At 40.2% G+C, this 12,398-nt stretch overlaps 1 protein-coding gene across 8 annotated transcripts in view; it reads right to left on the reverse strand.

Moving 5' to 3' along the window:
* The window catches only part of ACACA (acetyl-CoA carboxylase alpha), a 328,759-nt gene that overhangs the window by 174,517 nt on the left and 141,844 nt on the right, over nucleotides 1-12,398 (reverse strand). For all 8 annotated transcript variants that reach the window (XM_066363215.1, XM_066363212.1, XM_066363211.1 and 5 more), the window contains 5 exons: nucleotides 9,066-9,236; nucleotides 7,535-7,696; nucleotides 6,597-6,760; nucleotides 2,079-2,229; nucleotides 1,207-1,310 (listed from right to left, as the gene is read on the reverse strand). In XM_066363215.1, coding sequence (XP_066219312.1) covers nucleotides 1,207-1,310; nucleotides 2,079-2,229; nucleotides 6,597-6,760; nucleotides 7,535-7,696; nucleotides 9,066-9,236 — 752 coding nt within the window. The remainder of the gene's footprint in view (nucleotides 1-1,206; nucleotides 1,311-2,078; nucleotides 2,230-6,596; nucleotides 6,761-7,534; nucleotides 7,697-9,065; nucleotides 9,237-12,398) is intronic.

Genomic DNA, 12,398 nt, shown 5'->3' on the forward strand with positions numbered 1-12,398 from the left:
TATTTGAGAAATTGAAATTAATAAGACTGGACTAGTAAAAGGGGCCAAGATATACAGGAAGTTAGAAGTCATATTGAGGGATTTTGATTTGCTACAGAGGGGTAATGTGAGCTGCTGAAGGTTTTAATGCATCAGAGTAACAAAGTAAAAGACACTTATCATAAGACTTGAATAACTATGCAATCTCAGCTTAACTTAAAAATTTCTTTTCTCCCTTTCCGACACCTCAAAAGGGAGCTGATATAAGTCCACAACACAGAAGGAAACAAATGCCTGTGATTCAAGTTCTCTGAAACGATTAACCCCTTGAGTCATTCCTCTGGGGACTCCCAGGCAGAGCTTAGGCTCCAGAATCAGTGTCAGAAATTAGTTTAGTCTCATGCAGTTGGACCTTCTATTTGAAAGACTCATGAGGTTGTCCCGAATATCAGCCTCAATTATTATTGTTTATTATTATTATTATTATTATTATTATTATTAAATGAGAGGCAGGGAGGTGGAAGCAGAGACAGATTCCCACATGCACCCTGACTGGGATCCACCCGGCAAGCCCCTACTAGGCCCCCATCTAGGGCTACTGCTCTGTTGCTTGGCAACCAAACAATTTTAGCACCTGAGGCAAGGCCATGGAGCCATCCTCCGCGCCCAGGGCCAACTTGCTCAAACTGTTCAAGCTATGGCTGCAAGAGGAGAAGAGAGAGAAAAGAGGAGGGGTGGAAAAGTAGATAGTGGCTTCTCCTGTGTGCCTTGACCAGGACTTGAACCTGGAACTTCCACATGCTGGGCCAAAGCTCTATCGCTGAGCCAACTGGCCAGGGAATCATAATTATTAATTCCTAAAAGGTATTGCAGGTAAAGAGGAAATATTCAGGGTTCGATGCTAGAGAGAAACACCATATTTTCATCACTGGGGTTTGGAGAGATTTGATACTTGTACTGGACAGAATGTTTACTTCAGTACAATTCTAGGTTTTAAAAAGCAATACATTCTAACTGCAGTACAAGCTAATTTCTAGAATCTGCACAAGAGTTCCATAATAGTCTGTCATAAACTTCTATAGGCCTTTTCTCCCTTGTCCCCATGGTCAGTGAATAACAGGTAGCACTCACAAGCTGCCAGAAACAGGAAAAATAATGGGTTTTTTGAACTTCAGTCCTGTACTGAACATTGGTTAACTTGCACAGCCTGCAAGAAATAAAACCTACCTTTCTAAGGAGTGAAGGAAGTTAGAGATGCTATTCCGCAGGCTCACATCAGCCACATGGAGAGCCCCACACACAACTCCCAACATGGTGTCAGGTCGCTCTGCCTAAAAGGAAGAAAAATAGGCCAGATAGAACGCACGGCCACTAGGCACCCATAACTCCTCAATTTAAATCAGCCTCCAATTTGCTGTGAAGACACAGTTAGCATTGAGAATCTCCATCCTGATTTCCCAAATGATTTTTGAGATAAACACACATTTACTTTAGAATCTGAATAGAGATGAAAAACAAGTCTCTCTGCATTGTCCCTAAGATTGCCACTGAACCAATCAAAGAGCAGCTCAAGAAACAAGCTTTTGTCAGAAATAACTCAGAAAGGCACAGAGCTTTGGCTACTGATAATCTTGAAGAAAAATGATATATAAACAAAATTCAATTACATAATTTAATTGAATCTAATGATTTTAACAAAATATTAGGTAAGTTAGATTAGCCCAGCAATTCAGAAACAAGGGGTAACTCTTGATTTATATGAGCCCCCTCATCAGCATCTGTTAAAGAGATGTAAAAGTTGGTAACTCTAAGCCAGATGTAAAATCAAATGAGGAAAGAGAAAGGATCTCAATCCTTGTATGCCTCTCTGCAAATACACCCCGGAAAGTAATACTAGAGCACATAAAGTGACTGTGTAACACAGGCACAAGGACTCAAACAGTGCTAAATTACACTGACTCCTAGATTTTTTCCAAGTAGATCAAGAACCATTTACATTAGAATCAGACAAATTTTATCTAGTGACATAGACTGATCACACCACAAGCCTACAAAAACCTAATCCAAGAAGCTATTTGTGCAAATGGAGAAATACACACCTGTACTTTTTCTGCTATCAGTCTGTCCAGCCAGCCAGTGTCAATTCTATTCAACTGAAAGCTTTCAGTCTCCAACAATTTGATCAGGTATTCAACTGTAGTTCGAAAGTCACCCCGAATAGATAGCTCCTTCAAAGCCACCACCATGTTTCTGGGAGAACAGAGGCAGATCTGTTTCAGCAACAAACGTTTTAGTGTTTTTCAATCATTTTAAAGAATTGTTTCATTCCTTTGGAGTCTTAGGAGGGAGGGGTAAGGGACAGACAGTTCCAAGAATAAACGAGGGTGCAAATATAAGTGTGCTCATTCACATGCATTCCAGATGGGATAATATGCAAGAGGGCAGTAAACTTTTAAATTCTGGCTGATCTTACCATAAGTGCATCAGCAAATCACATGCATTTCATTATATGGAGCACAGAATAAATTATATGCAAACCACCCTCAGCATTTACAATACTTACTAGGTTTCCAACATTTCATTCATTTATTGATGGCTAACTGGAACTAGAGCATAATTCTCCTCTCTTTATACCTTATTTATTTTATTAAGACATAATTTACATATAATAAAATATACTTTTTTTACATATACTGTTCAATGAATTCTGACACATGCTCATACCTTAATTTAAAGGTTTCCGTACAATGAGGCAACTGGCTGCGTACAGTCAGGTGTCAGCCTGACATTTCATGTAAGTGTGTGGTTTTTTTAAGCTGCATTTTAGATGTCTGTGAAATGACTGCTTACTTTTTTTTCTTCCCAATTAAGTGTCAAACGATTTAATCTCAACAGAATTTCAAACAGTGTGGGGTTTTTTCTGTACACTTCTGCCCAGTATGTCCAATACAGAACAGGTCCTTAGTTCAACAACTACTGATTGTGCACCTCACAGACTCAAGACACACACTAGGCTCATAAGAGAGAAAGAATAAAGACACAATAATCACTTTCAAAATATATGTCAGGATATCATAAGTGGGAGTAGAGAGATATAAGCAAAGTGCTATAGAGGTTCCAAGAAGGGAGACAATCCACCTCCCTGTGATTTCATGAAGAGGGTGGAGTCTGATGTGGAATAAAAGTATAGGTGAGAATATGACTTTGTTAGGAATATTATTCCAGGTGGTCCAGGCATTCCCTCAGCCTAGAACATTATTAAGTTTCCCACCTCCACCATCTCTTGGCCTGGCTTACTCCTATATATATACTTTTCAAATATCAGTCTAGATGCCACTTTCTTCCGGGAAACCTTCCGTGACCCTCTCTAGATTGAGTAAGCTGACTCAAACTATATGCTCCTGTAACATCCTTATGTAACTGCACTATTATATAATAAATAGCTTCTTGCTATACTGTATTTGTTTATTTGCCTCTCTTCCTCTGGATTCCAAAGTTCCATGAGGGCAGATACCCTAATTTTGGTCCTGTTGTATTACCATAATCAGTAGATATTTAGCAAATATTTTTTTGAATGGCATGAATGAATAAATGGGAATATGAGTTTCATTCAGGGAATGTTATGATTGAAGCAGAGGGTATAAGGACTGGAACTAGTGGAAAATCTACTCATGTAACAAACATTTACTGAACACTTATTATGTTCAGGGGATATAGCAGCAACAAAACAGACATGGGCCTGTTTTCATGGTGTTTAGATTATGATCTATGGGAAATCATGCTGGAAATATAAGTTGGGACTATTCTAGAGAACAAGAATATTATGAATGTTATGAATAAGAAAAAAATATAAATAAGAAAAATATAAATATTAAGAACATTATGAAGAAAGAACAAATTCTGAGCTGAGGAATGAACTTTTGGCATGAAGTCAAGAAGCAAGCTTACTGTAAAGACTATATTTTTAATATGCTAAAAGTTAACCTAGTTAGAGAAATGTACAGAGCAGGTCAGGAAGTAAAGAGCAAGGCTTCTGGACCAGGTCATAGGACATGCCCTGTAGAAAATACTCAGTGGTCTGCCTAAGCAGGATTGGAAACCTAAATACCAACAGAGGCTGCTCTGAGATGTAAATGAGTGAGGCCGACTGGGTGGGGTCTGTGTGCACTAGAGAGTTCATGTTTCCTCTAAGAAGCAGCCACACAAAGCTTTAGTTAACTTTTGCCAAATGGAATATAAAACCAATGTTGTCATTATCATTCCACTTCTAAAGGGAAGGCAGAAATCCATGTATTTATTTTAATCTCCCAATGTTTAAATATAGACAGTTCTTGAACATTAACGCTCTGTATGCCAATCAAACACATTTTTGGCTATGATTAGTTGGAAGGCCACCCTTTTACAAACTCTAGTATAAAACTTCTTCATTTTGGCAAAGCGATATATCAGTGATTAAAAAATAAATAAAAGCAATTTTATAATAGTCAGCATTGCTTTAATTTGGAAAAATTCTACTTATAGTTTTAAATAAATAGGAAGAATTTTTGAGGACAAATAGAGAAAAGTTGAGACTTTCCTAATTCCATAAACACTATCAGAAAACAACATTATTAATAAACACTTATAGATTATGTGTCTATGTATACACTCCAAAGGTCAAAGGAATTGGTATTAAATGCTTGATATAAAGACACAGACAACTAAAAAATAAAATTAGTTCAATTTTGGATAAATATTCTAAAATATATAAACTGTCAAAATTACCTCCTAGAGGCCTAGTTTTAAGAAAGCAAAACTATTAATTTAATGTTTATGTTTAACATACTATTAACTAATAACACTTATAATAAACCAGTTATATTTGGATAAGCTGTGTATTCATAGCAAATTTCTCTTACATAAGCAATAGGGACAGTTCCCTTATGCCCTTTGCATATAACAAGCAGTTTAATTTTATTGGGTTGGGGAATAAGTTCGTAGCGTTTTTATATTTTCTTTTATTTTACAACGATTTGTTTGCTGTTTGGCAAAGGGTAAGTATTCATTCGATAAAACTCTTTCTGCTCTACAAAACTATGTTAATTGTATTTTTGAGTTATTTAATTTTTTATTAGTTTTGAGGCTTAGAAATGGAATACCCAAGAGGCAAAAATCAACATTTCGACACCTGCTCTTCTTTGCTTTTCATCGAGGTCAAAAAGCTGCCGAAGCAGCCCGGGACATTTGCGACGTGTATGGAGAAGGTGTCATAGGCGAGTCTACAGCACGGAAATGGTTTGCAAAGTTCAAAAATGGCGACTTTGACGTCGATGACATGTGCCGCAGCGGAAGGCCTTCTGAATTCGATGAAGAACTGGGAAATGCTCGAAAAGAATGCCACGGTCAACAAGGAGCTCTACATTGCCCAGCTACACCGCGTGAATGAGGCTATTCGACTGAAAAGACCTGATCGACATGGTCAAACCATACTCCTTCACGACAACGCCAGGCCCCATGTTGCACAAGTCATCAAAGCCGCACTCCAAGAGCTCGAATGGGAGGTCCTTCAGCATCCGCCCTATTCTCCGGACCTTGCACTGACCGATTACCATCTTTTCCGCTCCCTGTCAAACCATATGAAGGGCATTACCTTCGATAACAAAGAGGTCCTTAAAAACTGGCTCAACAACTTCTTTGACACCAGACCAGGCGATTTTTGGCGGAACAGCATCAACAAATTGGTCGAGAGGTAGGAAGAGGTTGTAAACAGCAATGGCGAATATATAATTGATTAACTTATTGATATAATTATTGTTTTTTGTTTAAATAAAAGTCTTCGGTAAAAACGCTACGAACTTATTCCTCAACCCAATATTATAGTGAATGACTGACTATAGGACATTTACAACTATACTTTTATTCTGATGATTAGAAACAGGTCTTTTCAATGATTTATATTAAACCAAACTCTTAGTCAAAAATATACCTACCACCAGCAACATGGGAAAATGATATCTTTAAAGCAATTTTATAAGTTTATCAAAAATATTTTGTGGGCCTGACCAGGAGGTTGCACAGTGGACAGAGCATCAGACTGGGACACGGAGGACCCAGGTTTGAAACACTGAGGTCACTGGCTTGAAGCCCAAGGTCTCTGACTTGAGCAAGGGGTCACTCACTCTGCTGTAGCACCCCCCCACAGTCCAAGCACATATGAAAAGCAATCAGTGAATAACTAAGGTCCTGCAACGAAGAATTGATGCTTCTCATCTCTCTCCCTTCCTCTTTTCCTCTTTGTCCTTATCTGTCCCTCTTTCTCTCGCAAAAAAGAAAAAGAAAAAAATAATAATAATGGGAAATGGTATCTTTAAAACAATCAACTTTATAAGTGTATCAAAAACACCTGAAAGCAAAACTACTTGAAAAGCCTCTAACAACAAACAGAAAAACACCTGCCAAACCCTGCATGCTTCAACACAACATAAATGCAAGTACAACTGAAGATAAATGTCTTCAAAAAGGTTGTCTATATTAGTACTTCTGTAGCAGATAAATGATTCCCTGCCCATGCCCACACCTTCACTGAAGATAAGCACAGGTTTATTTTTTTAAGTGCAAGGAAATACTTTTATACTCACGAAATTGCTTCTTCTCTGTTTTCTCCCCAGGAAAAGCAGTGACCGAACTGAGAATCAGCAAATTCATGAAGTCCTCCTGCTGCAGCAACACTGAAATAACCCCAGACGTTCTTATTGCTGCGAAAATTCAGTTCCTGGACTGTTCCTGAGCTGGGCTTAAAACCCTGTTAGAGAATGAAGACTATGAGAGACCATGTTATATTTCCAGGGAAGAGGACATTTATATATTTATCGTTTTGGCTCTGTGTTAATCGCACATAAAAGCAGAGAAGATGCCTGACCAGGTGGTGGCTCAGTGGATAGAGCGTCGGATTAGGATGCGGAGGACCCAGGTTCGAGACCCTGAGGTTGCCGGCTTGAGTGTGGGCTCATCTGGTTTGAGCTAAAGCTCACCAGCTTGGACCCAGGGTCTCTGGCTGGAGCAAGGGGTTACTCGGTCTGCTGAAGGCCCACGGTCAAGGCACATATGAGGGGGCAATCAATGAACAACTAAGGTGTCGCAATGAAAAACTAATGATTGATGCTTCTCATCTCTTTGTTCCTGTCTGTCTGTCCCTGTCTATCCCTCTCTCTGACTCTCTCTCTGTCTCTGTAAAAAATTAAAAAACAAACAAACAAAAAAAACCATATGTACCACTAGGTTGCAATAAAGGCTGATAAAATGTAAAAAAAAAAAAAAAAAAAAGCAGAGATGACACCAAAAATCATAAAGGCTTGAGAGCCAACATCCGGTGCTACTGAGGACTCCATAGTGACTACAGTAAGATGAAATGACCCAAGGAGCAGTGACCGCTTCCTTGTCTGCTCTGATGAAATCTCTGTAAATTTCCCTCTTCAGAGGAAGTCCCAAAATATTTCAGAAATATAGCCCTCAGGTACCACCTTAATATTAAAGTTAACAGGAGAAAAAAATGTACACATTTTACGTGCTGGGTTACCTCATCTGGATTTTCACTAGTGATCCGAGCAGCAATAACGTGGCCCCTTGGGCTAGGGACATGAGCAGAATTTTCAAAATCAATGGGAGCATCACCCCAGGGAGATACGGCATACATCATACGAATGTCCTTGATTCTGTACAGAGGGATCCCCATGGCGATCTGAAAGGTAATAAAACACACATCACTCATTTCTCACAGTTAAATGTGGAGACTATAGATTGCTTGCCAGACTTTTCATTTTAGTAGCCACTACCTAGAATATTCTATTTTTATAACCTGTATTCTACAATCATCAAGGAAACTTTAAGCTACTTCAAACAAAATGTGTCACTACAGAAGTTGCTGAGTACTTTTCACTTCAGAAAAAGTTCCCAAATCCCTAATGCAACAGATATAAGTTTCCCTCTATTGTCATTTCTCCATCAAGGGATCAGAATTAGAATGTCCAAATAAAGAGTCAATATCAGTGACTATCCAAGAAGTTTAGAGAACTAAAAAATCCTAACTATGTCATAACTATATCATAATTATCCCCACAAACTACTGGAGAAAATAAACAAATAAATCTCAGTCCTTAACGGGAATCCAGAAGGGGTTCCCAATATGGGCAAAAAATATGTTAGATACAAATACCATCAAACTTTATCATTAGCTATTACTGCTTCCTATAATATTTGTTTCCTGACCCTTTAAACATTATAAAAATAAATGGATGCTGCCACAGGCTTGCCCAGGAAAACCTCAACCACCACTCTGATATGGAACTGCTTCAAAACAGTATACTAGTGGCCCTGCCGGTTGGCTCAGCGGTAGAGCGTCGGCCTGGCGTGCGGGGGACCCGGGTTCGATTCCCGGCCAGGGCACAAGGGAGAAGCGCCCATTTGCTTCTCCACCCCCAACCCCTCCTTCCTCTCTGTCTCTCTCTTCCCCTCCCGCAGCCAAGGCTCCATTGGAGCAAAGATGGCCTGGGCGCTGGGGATGGCTCCTCGGCCTCTGCCCCAGGCACTGGAGTGGCTCTGGTCTCGGCAGAGCGATGCCCTGGAGGGGCAGAGCATTGCCCCCTGGTGGGCAGAGTGTTGCCCCTGGTGGGCGTGCCGGGTGGATCCCGGTCGGGCGCATGCGGGAGTCTGTCTGACTGTCTCTCCCCGTTTCTAGCTTCAGAAAAATACAAAAAATAAATAAATAAATAAATAAAACAGTATACTAGTAAAAGAAATAGAGGCCATTACAAAGTTGTAAAGTTTTCTATAATTAAAACAATTAAGTACAACATACTCTTTTCTAAGTTTCTTTCTAAAATAACAGTTTTTACCAGACATGTCTGGCTAAAATATAGAATAATATTCCTAGATTTGTAATACATCAGAAAACCAACCCACACATCCCAACCCATATAGCATTGAAAGATGAACATTAGATGAGACTCTGATGGGAGGCATTCTCCTCAGATTAGACACAGGTCAAACCAGTTTTTCAGGCATCTCTGACACTCTAGGCAATTCTCTGAGCTACGATCAGGATGATTCACCTGGAGTTGTGCTGCAGGGAGATTGACATCAGCCACCATCTCTGTACAAGGGTGCTCCACCTGTAGCCGAGGGTTTAGTTCCAGAAAGTAGAAGCTGCCATCCTGACTGTAGAGGTATTCTACAGTCCCTGCACTCACATAACCAACCATTTTGGCAATTTTCACCGCACACTCAAAGAAAAAAAAAGATGACAAAACATGAGTACCTCACCTTGTCCAGCTGGTGGACCCTGCTTATCTATACAGCCTCTCCCTGACTCAAACATCTGGTGCTTATAAGAGCCACCAAAGACTTTTAGCCCCATTAGATTGAATTTCACCCTCTGATTAACTACAGAAGATCCTGAACATGTATGATGAACTCAATCCAAAGCTGGAGGAAAAGTATTTTTTCATTTGGGATCGCAAGCAACCTCACCTTATATACTGTGGCAGATTTTTCACTGTGCCCTTTTTTCTAGTTTCCTAGTATTCTTCCTAAAACATGTGCCCAGCTAAAGACTTGATTTCCCAACCTCTCTTACAGCTGGTGACTAAGTTTTGACCATGTAATGTCAGCATTGATGAGTAATATATATAAATCCTGAATCATGTTGTTTCTTATTTTATCTATTTTTTTTTTAATTTATTGATTGATTTTAGTAAGAGAGGAAGGAGGAGAGAGAGAGAGACAGGAACATTCATCTGTTTCTGTATGTGCCCTGACTGGGAATCAAACCCGCAACATATACTCTTCAGGATAATGCTCCAACCAACTGAACTATCTGGCTAGGGCCTGAATCATGCTTTAAAAAGAAAGCTCTTGTCCTTCATACCTGGCTATTCCCCTTCCATGGACTGAAACATGGAAGTACATGATATTACAAGCCAATTTCATGAGAGTACAAGCCAATTTCCACCACACAGATGAGAACATACTAAGAATGTCAAAACAAAACAGAAAGAACTTGAATTCCAAGATGGCCTCATGGAGCAGCGCTGTCCCACCAGCCCTGCAGAGCTCACCTCAAACTATGATGGGAAGAAAAACTAAAACTTCTATCTTATCTGGGTTGCATTTTTGGGGTCCCTTTATTACAACAGCTTAACTTGTTTGTTAATCACTATGGATCTTAAGTTCAGGTATAACCCTGCTATTTAAAAAAATTAAAACATGTTGTTGGCTTAGCAATAGGGTAGTTGGGAACTAGAACTCGGATATTGCAGACTGGAAGCTGGTGGCCTTCTTGTTACACACAACAAGACATTTAGTAAACTGTGTCCTACAATAAGTTGGAACACAGATATACACCAACTAAGCCATAAGAAAAAATGGTTAGGAAAAGTCTGAATGTGAAAAATCCAACTGCTTTTGTACCCCCAAACCAAAAAATCAGATTCTTACCCTAGAGCAGCGACCCACAGGTTGAGAACCGACCCACAGGTTGAGAACCGCTGCCCTAGAGAGCCCAGTGTCAAAGATTAAATAAAAAAGTTACTGTATCTAAATGTCTTGAGGTGTAGTTACTCCCACCTGAAGCTGAATGGAAAAAATAGCCTAGAAAGTTACTAAGTTTGGAAGGTACTGTAATTCTAAACAAGCCACAAACTTGGCCTTCAAGAACCTGTGACTGATAACTGGAGTAGTCTTTGTGGTCCCAATCCTGTACCAGCAGGGAGTGAGCTGTAACATCTTCTGCCAAAGAAAGCAGTCTCCAAAGCCCAGTCACAGAGAAAACAACACAGGGAAGAACTTCCGAGAGAACAAAGCAGGTGCCTTAAGGGATGGCAGGCAAGGGATTTACTTTGAGAGCAGAACCAGAGGCAGGCAGAAGGCTAATTGAGGTATTACTCCACTACATGGCCGGAAATCACAACTCCTGCCTAGAAGGATTTAATAATGGCTAGTCGCCAGTGATTACTGTATATTTTTCATTTCTCTTTTTTTTTTAAATGGGAGTTATCCTGTTTCTATTTTACCACTGTACATTGGGTATATGGGGAAAGGAGGAATGACGGGGAGTCGCTGGCCCATGAAAAGCCACATGCACATTTAATGGAGACGATTATATATACCTAGAGACCTTGGACTTTGTGTTGTCTTCTTTGGGGAAAGGCTAAGTATGTTCTAAGAGTAAGAAAAAGGGTGTGAAAGGATAATGGGTAGCCAGAGGACCAGACTGAGGTACAGATTATTAACTGCCCTCTGCCAGTTTTTCTTTGTGTCTTCATTTAGTAATAAAACCTCCTAAATTTCAGCTGAGTATATGGCCACCCAGTTAGTGACTACAATTTCTAATATCCCCTACCGCTAGGTGTGATTGTATAACTGAATTTTTCCAATAGAATGTGAGCAGAAGTAATATGTGTGGCTTCCACATCATATATATATACAGTGTGTCCATAAAGTCATGGTGCACTTTTGACCAGTCACAGGAAAGCAACAGAAGACGATAGAAATGTGAAATCTGCACCAAAAAAAGGAAAACTCTCCCAGTTTCATACCTATTCAGTGCAGTTCGATGTGGGCTCACGCACAGATTTTTTTAGGGCTCCTTAGGTAGCTATCCATATAGCCTCTACAGACTCATCACTGACTGATGGCCTACCAGAACGGGGTTTCTCCACCAAACTGCCGGTTTCCTTCAACTGCTTATCCCACCAAGTAATGTTATTCCTATGTGGTGGCGCTTCGTTATAAATGCCCCGATATTCATGTTGCACTTTGGTCACAGATTCTAATTTAGCGAGCCACAGAACACACTGAACTTTCTCCTCTGTACCGTCCACATCTCGACTGGCATGGCCGTGGGCTGCTCTGCTGTATACATGGTGTTATGTCATCATCTGCGCATGCGCACATGCTGCCACATCATCCTACAGAAACTGGGAGGGTTTTCCTTTTATTTGGTGCAGATTTCACATTTCTATCGTCTTTTGTTGCTTTCCTGTGACCGGTCAAAAGTGCACCATGACTTTACGGACACACTGTAGTGTGTGTGTGTGTGTGTGTGTGTGTGAGAGAGAGAGAGAGAGAGAGAGAGAGAGAGAGAGACAGCGACAGAGAGGGACAGATAGGAACAGACAGGAAGAGAGAGAGATGAGAAACATTAATTCATTGCAACACCTTAGTTGTGCATTGATTGCTTTCTCATATGTGCCTTGACCAGGGGGGCTACAGCAGGCCGAGTGACCCCTTGCTCAAGCTGGCGACCTCGGGGTTTCAAACCTGGGTCCTCTGTGTCCCAGTCTGACACCCTATCCACTGCACCACAGCTTGGTCAATCCACATCATATTTTTATATATTTGTCCTCTTCCCTCCTTCCCAGGCTACAATGTAAACATATTCATGT

This window comes from Saccopteryx leptura, chromosome 2 (genome assembly GCF_036850995.1).
Source record: "Saccopteryx leptura isolate mSacLep1 chromosome 2, mSacLep1_pri_phased_curated, whole genome shotgun sequence".
NCBI classification, from domain to species: domain Eukaryota; kingdom Metazoa; phylum Chordata; class Mammalia; order Chiroptera; family Emballonuridae; genus Saccopteryx; species Saccopteryx leptura.